Source organism: Chiloscyllium plagiosum, chromosome 25, assembly GCF_004010195.1.
Source record: "Chiloscyllium plagiosum isolate BGI_BamShark_2017 chromosome 25, ASM401019v2, whole genome shotgun sequence".
NCBI lineage: Eukaryota > Metazoa > Chordata > Chondrichthyes > Orectolobiformes > Hemiscylliidae > Chiloscyllium > Chiloscyllium plagiosum.
In genome coordinates, this window is record NC_057734.1 from 16,440,764 (window position 1) to 16,448,539 (window position 7,776).

General features: G+C 43.3%; 1 protein-coding gene across 1 annotated transcript; it reads left to right on the top strand.

Annotated features, from left to right (window-relative positions):
• The first annotated feature begins 1,731 nt into the window (after positions 1-1,731).
• acyp1 (acylphosphatase 1, erythrocyte (common) type) lies at positions 1,732-3,255 on the top strand. The gene has a single exon (XM_043715584.1). The coding sequence runs from the start codon at positions 1,795-1,797 to the stop codon at positions 2,134-2,136; it is 342 nt and encodes a 113-aa protein (XP_043571519.1). The 5' UTR covers positions 1,732-1,794; the 3' UTR covers positions 2,137-3,255.
• The last annotated feature ends 4,521 nt before the right edge of the window (positions 3,256-7,776 follow it).

Here is a 7,776-nt window from a genome sequence, read left to right on the forward strand (position 1 = left end):
GGATTCTCGAAAAGTTAACTTAAAGGTTGAGTCCGTGATTAAGAAAGCAAATGTAATGTTGTCATTTATCTCAAGAGGGTTGGAATATAAAAGCAGCGATGTGCTTCTGAGATTTTATAATGCTCTAGTTTGGCCACATTTAGAATACCGTGTCCAAGTTTGGGCCTCACAACTCAGGAAGGACATACTGACACATGAGCATGTCCAGCAGAGATTTGCAAGGATGATCCCTGGAATGGTGGGCCGAACATACAATGAACAGTTGAGGATTCTGGGATTGTATTCATTACAGTTCAGAAGGTTGAGGGGAGATCTAATAGAAATTTACAAGATAATGCATGGCTTAGAAAGGGTAGATGCTGTGAAGTTGCTTCAGTTCAGTGGGGAGACTAGGACCCGCGGGCACAACCTTAGAATTAGATGGGGTCAATTTAGAACAGAAATAAGGAGACATTCCTTCAGCCAGAGAGTAATGGGCCTGTGGAATTCATTGCCATGGAGCGCAGCCGAGGCTAGGACGTTGGGTGTCTTCAAGGCAGAGATTGATAAATTCTTGATCTCACAAGGTAATAAGGGCTATGGGGAGAGTGAGAGTAAGTGGAGTTGAAATGCCCATCAGCCATGATTAAATGGTGAAGTGGACTTGATGGGCCAAATGGTCTTACTTCCACTCCCATGTCTTATGGTCATTTGACAAGCTGGTGTAGGCACGATGGGCCTAATGGGAGAAAGTCAAGGTTAGAGTGGTGCTGGTAAAACACCAGCAGGTCAGGCAGCATCTGAGGAGCAGGAAAATCGACGTTTCCAGCAAAAGCTCTTCTAATCTTGACTCTGATCTCCAGCATCTGCTGTACTCACTTTTGCCTAATGGGAGAAAGTGCAGACGGCAGATGCTGGAGATTAGAGTCAAGAGTGTGGTGCTGGAAAAGCAGGTCAGGCAGCATCCGAGGAGCAGGAGAATCGATGTTTCGGGTAAAAGCCCTTCATCAGGAAGTTTTGCCCGCTCCATCGATGCTCCTGCACCTTGGATGCTGTTTGACCTGCTGCGCTTTTCCAGCACAACACTCTCGAACATGAGCCGAATGAACTCTTTTCGCGTTGCAACTCTGAAGTGCTTCTGTATTTTGTAGTTTAGTATCAGCGAAACACATTCCTCAAATAAGGAACATTGCAAAGTACTGTAATCGACAATCACCGCTTAACCCGATCCCTCGATGAAATGGGGCAGCACGGTGGTTAGCACTGCTGCCTCACAGTGCCAGGGACCCAGGTTCAATTCCAGCCTTGGGCATCTGTCTGTGAAGTTTGCACATTCTTCCCATGTCTGCGTGTGTTCCGATTTCCTCCCACAGTCCAAAGATGTGCAGGTCAGGTGAATTGGCCATGCTAAATTGCCCATAGAGTTAGGTGCGTTAGTCAGAGGGAAATGGGTCTGGGTGGGTTACTCTTCGGAGGGTCAGTGTGGACTGGTTGGGCCGAACGGCCTGTTTCCGCACTGTAGGGAATCTAATCATCTAAACTAATCCTGCCCCAGCAACCAAAAGAGAAAACGCTGGATATTCTCAGCAGGTCTGGCAACATCTGTAAGGAGAGAAAACAGCTGACGGTTCGAGTCTTATTGACCCTTTGTCAAAGCTGTGCCAGCCAAATTTCAAACCCACTGCGTTTGCGCCCAGGCCGCAAAGACCGCAGGGATTTGTAGTTCACTGCTCACCACGTGACGGGGGCCACTGTACCCAGAAGGCGCTGCTCGGCCGGAAGTGGTGGTTACCAAGGAGCTGCCGGCCTGTTGCTATGGCGTCCGGCGGTGAGGGCCTGTTGTTGTCAGTGGATTTTGAAGTCTTTGGCAAAGTGCAGGGAGTTTTCTTCCGGAAACACACGCAGAAAGAGGCGAAGCGGCTGGGCCTGGCCGGGTGGGTGGAGAACACGGAGCGGGGGACGGTGCGGGGCCAGCTGCAGGGAGCCGAGGAGCCGGTGCGGGCCATGCAGACCTGGCTGCGCCGGACAGGCAGCCCCAAGGCCCGGATAGACCGCGCTGCGTTCAGCAACCAGAAGCGAATCCAGCGCCGGGACTACACCGACTTCCAGATCATCAAGTCACCGGCGGCGGGGCTCGCTCAGCCCGAGAGTCACTGAGAGGATGCCGTCAGGTACGGGAGTTATCCGGCTCCGCTCTGATTCCAGCCGCTTCTGGAGGGAGCTCCATGAGAAACAGAATCCGCCTCCGCCGCCGCCGCCGCCGGTAACCTGGTGCTGGGAATTAAACCTCCTCTCCCTAAAGTTCACCCATAACCTTTCCTCTGTATGTTAACGGACTAATGTTATTTCTTGTTGTTTGTCTCCAGTTTTTCCGGACTGTGTTTCAAGTGGGTCCACATTTGACTTGGATGTTTTCTCCCTGTTGCTGTTTGTTTGGTTGTTTTTCCCGGAGGTTGGGTGATAATGGTGAGTGGGATTGACTCTGGCCACCATGGACAGATCCCGAAGGAGATTCCTGTCAACGCGCCAGAACAATCTCCTAACTTTGGAGCTCCTTCCCAACCAACCTGGGATGGTTTTTGAAGGCTCCCGTTTGTTGTAAGTTTTGTGTTTGGCTGAATTTATCAAACTGAAAGAATGCTACTGTGAATAAGGCGTGACTTTTTTTTATGCCAAATGAAAAGCACGCTTCTGCTTTTTCATTATTTTCACGTGAAAGGATTTAATCCGACTCTAAAACTGAAAGCAAAATAGCGTTACGTAAAAGTGGCCAAGGTTAGAGAGTCAACTTCGCTTAGTTGGAAATAACTCGCCTCCTAAGCAAGGCTGGTACTTGGCACCACAGTGTTCTACGTGCAGTTAATGTGAAGGTTAATACCATAAATCTAAATTTTATATTATTGAAAGTGCGCACCCAGAATGGGATATGAAACAAATGTTCTATCCCACAGTTCCTGCACTTCATGAACATCCCATTGGCAATAATTCAGTGAGGACTATCAAGGGGTTCTGGTGTCAGAACTAACATTCATCTTCCAGGATCATTTTTCCAATTTTTGTTACTGACAAGTTGCCTTGCACAGAATAGTTGACATAGCTAGCCACAACCAGTGCCAAAGAATCTATTCTTACGTGAAGTGTTACGTTAAGACACCAAAAAATTGCTTTGGATCAAATATTTGGATCTGACACTGTTTTGTAATGTTTTATGTGAAGTTGAACACTGTTTCAAAAGTGATTTCACAACATTCTGAAATAAAGTTATTCTGCATTACACATTCTGAAGCATAATATTTCAGGCTGAATTCACTTGTGTCTGCATTGAATGGGATTTCCAAAGAAAATACATCATCAGTGTCTGAAGTTCTTAGACTAGAGTCTAATTATCAAAAAAAAATGACTTCACAGACACATGACATAATTGCAAATACTAGGTGACAATTTAAGTTACAGATCTAGCTGCTTGCTTTGAATTCTGAAAATAGTTCTTTTGAGTCTGTAATAAAGGAGAGCAGTTATATAATCAAGCAGAGAAAGTATAACTTTATGAAGGAAAAATCATGCCTAACAAACTTATTACAATTATCTGAGGTGAGAACACATGGGGAAATCAGCAGATTTCCAGATATATTTGGATTTCCAGAAGGTACCACAAGTTAGGCTGCTTTATAAGATATGAGCCCATTGGATGTAACATATCAGTTTAGGTACTGGATTGGTTAATTAAAAGAAGACAGATTTAGGATGTGGAGGCATTTTAAGGATTAAATTCCCTATAGTATGGAAACAGGTCCTTTGGCCCTACAAGTCCATACCAACCCTCTGAAGACTAACCCACCCAGACCCATTCCTCTCCCCCATACTTACCTCTGACGATAACTTGTATCTCATAGAGTGCAGCAGGATCAGTGATGAGGCCACAATTATTTACAATATGTATTAATGACTTGGGTGGGGAAAGTATTGTAGGCAGGTGTCTAAATGACACAAAAATATGTGGAAAGGTAAGTGTTGAAGGTGACAATGCACAGGGATACAGACAAGTGAGTGGGCAAAACCTAGGCAGATGAAGTAGAATGTGGGAAAGAGAGGTTATGCTCTTTTGCAGGATGAATAGAGGAGCTGAATATTATTTAAATGGAGAAATATTGCAGTAAGCTGCAGTACAGAGGTATTTAGAAGTGTTCACACAACACTCTCAAAGAGCTAGCATCTAATTAGGTAATAGAGATGGCAAAAGGAATGTTGATCTTTAAAGGAAGAAGAGTATAAAATAGTGGAGGACTACCAAAACTATACAAGGTACTAGTCAGACCACAGCTGGAATACTGTGAACAAGTTTGGACCAGTTTTGGGTAAATTGCTACAAGATACCTCTAATTCATCTGCTTATTAAGAAATTTCTCAGACAATCAAGTACTGAAACAATGATTTAAACTTTATTATATGTAGCAACCAAAATAAGGCCCTTAAGTGAGCAAGTTAAGCCTTACAACCCAACTCGACTATTACCAGATTAATGGTGGAATTTAGCTACCATTTCATCAAATAGTGTTTCTCTCCAGATGTGTCCAGGGTTTGATCCTTATGCAAAGTTGTTCAATGAAGCTCTATTAAACAGGGAGTTCTGGTGTTGAATTCTTATACAGGTTCTCGTCTCAGGTCTGTGTGATATTATTGTTTTTTTTAAAAAAGTCCTTTCATCCAAGTCACTGCAAGTCTGCAGTCATGACCTGAAACATCAACTCTCCTATTCCTCTGATGCTACTTGAACTGCTGAGCTTTTTCCAGCTCCACACTTTATTGACTCTGACTTTCCAGTATTTGCAATCCTCACTATCTCCTTGTTATATTTGGCATTTACTGTGTTTAACTGCTTAAATTCTTCTGCAGGGCAATCAGTTGTCCTTATGGCATAAAGAAGCTAGTTATCAAGCAGATGTCAAGGCAGTTTTGTTCATGTAGTTTCAACTCCCAGGCATGGCTAATTGCTTTCAATTTCTGTAAAAGTTTGTCCTTGTCTTTAATAATTTATTCCAGAGTTATTGCTGCTGCTTGTGCAACAGTTTATCTTTTGTTGATTCATTCAAACCATGAACAATTATTAAAGTTCTGAAGTTTATAATATCACAATTCCACCTCTTTGTCCATTATTTTTAACATGATGAACAAACACTAGTAATTAGCCATTTTTCATCATATCAGTCCATATCCAAGCTGAGATGCTACACCATTGTGATATTATAGACTTCAGAACATTAATAGCTGCCCATGGATTCAATGAATCAACAAAGATAAAATTTCACGTGGAAAGAATCAATAATAACTCTGTCTGGAATAAACTATTAAAGGACAAGGACATTGGTGTAGGTAGAAAGAAAAACCAGGGAACAATAGATCAGTGAGCCTGATGTCAGTGGTGGGTAAGTTGTTGGAAGGCATTCTGAAGGAAAGGATTTATATGTATTTGGAAAGGTAAGGATTAATTAGGGATAGTCAACATGGCTTTGTGCATGGGAAATCATGTGTCACTAAATTGCTTAAGTTTTTTGAAGAAGTGACAGAAGATTGATGAGGGATGAGCGTGGACGTTGTCAACATAGACTTCAATAAGGTGTTTGACAAGTAGGCTTATGGTAGATTGGTTAGCAAAGTTAGATCAACTAGCCATTTGGATATAAAATTGACCCGAAGGTTGGAGATAAAGGGGGATGGTGGGGGTTGCTTTTAAGACTGGCCTGTCACCAGCAGTATTCCACAACATCAGTGTTGGATCCACTGCTTATTGTCATTTATAGAAATGATTTGGATATAAATATAGGAGGTGTGGTTAGTAATTTGCAGATGACACCAAAATTAATGAAGTAGTGGACAGTGAAGAAGTTAGCTCAGAGTACAACATGACCTTGACCATATGGGCAGTTATGGGGAGTGTTGCTGAACAGAGACCAAGGGGTGCAGGTGCATAGTTCCTTGAAAGTGGAGTTGCAGTTAGACAAGGGGATGAAAAAGGCACTTGGCACACTTGCCTTAATTGGTCAGAAGATTGAATATAGGAATTGGGACGTCATGTTGCAGCTGTACAGGACATTGATGAGGTCACTTTTAGAACATTGCATACAATTCTGGATGCCCTTTTATGGGAAAGGTGTTGTTAAACATGATAGGGTATGGAAAAGTTTTACAAGGATGTTGCTGGACCTGCAGGGTTTGATCTATAGGGAAAGGCTGAATAGGCTGGGGCTTTGCTTCCTGGAGGGTCAGAGGTTGTATGGAACAATCTGCGAGAGGAAGTGGTTGAGGCCAGTACAATTACAACTTTTAAAAGGAATCTGGATGGGTATATAACTAGGAAAAGTTTAGAGGGATATGGGCCAAATGCTGGCAAATGGGACTAGTTCAGGTTGGCAAAGGTGAGGACTGCAGATGCAAGAGGTTAGAGTCAAGAAAGTGGTGCTGGAAAAGAACAGCAGGTCAGGCAGCATCCAAGGAGCAAGAAAATCAACATTTCGGGCAAAAGCCCTTCATCATGTCTGGTTGGCACAAACGCGTTGGACTTAAGAGTCTGTTTCCATGGTATGTGACTCTAAATGCAGATAAAGGTAAGAAGTATTTTAATACCAGAGGTGCTGCATGGAAAATCGTTGTTATGCAATAAATATTTAGTATTCTCAAATGCAATGGTGAATAACATGGCAGATATAGATTAAATAGCAATTGGATAAGCACTTTAAGAAGAAAAGAAATTGCAGGAATATGGAGAAACAACAGCAGTAGGACAAGCAGGACTGTTCTTGGTAAGGGCCAGTGCAGAGCCGAATGGCTTCTTATTGTATGATTTGATGAATATCAAATTTTATTTTATTGTTACTACAAATATATTTCAAGGATAACTAGTATTTACTTCTACAATATTTTTGTTAATAAAATACTGAAAAAAGACTGGAGGATCACGTTGCAGAGCTCTGCACCACAGCACAAGCGGGACGAGCTTTTATCCCGGGCCATCGTGATATCCTGAGACACTAGAAAGGTTGTGGAGTCCCAGGAAACTGTGAAAAGTTAACTTACCAACGTTTCTTGCCGTCCAGAGATGCCGAAGAAGTGAGGAGGAGCATCCAAGGCCGGGCCTGCGGCCCAGCCTGCAGGATTTTCGAACTCTATTACCTACCAGGCTCTGGTGAAGGAACTCATGAAATCTCACAAGATGTTGAGTAAGCACATAGAGGAGAAGCTGGCCCTGATCTCTATCGTACCGTAGAAGCATGAACAGCAGCTGGGAGACCTGTAAAAGAGGACAGATGATATTGAGCACAGAGTCACAATGGTGGAAGCTGATGCCAGTTCCTCCAAGGATAGGATCCAAGCCCTAGAGACACATGTCTGTAATTTACATGACCAAATGGATGATCTTGAGAGAAGGGAGAGGAGAAAAAACATTTGGATCGTCAGTCTGCCTGAGGGTAAGGAAGGTGAGCGGCTGGCGGAATTTATTGAGGACTGGTTGTCGAAATTCCTTAACTTGGAGGCTGGCATGAGAGGCTTGAAGATCGAGAGGGTCACAGTGCAGAGGTTAGGTCTAGGTTAACGTCCTTCCTCTCCTAGTGCAGTTTCATCACTATAGAAGTAAGGAGAGAATCATGGAAGCTTCCAGAATCTAGGGGAAGGATCCGAAGGCCCTAATTTACGAGGGCTATAAGATCATGTTCTTCCAGGACTTTTCAGTGGTGGTGATCCAGAAAAGAAAATTTTATGACTGTGTCAAGAGAAGACTGAGGGAGCTTGGGATCCATGCAT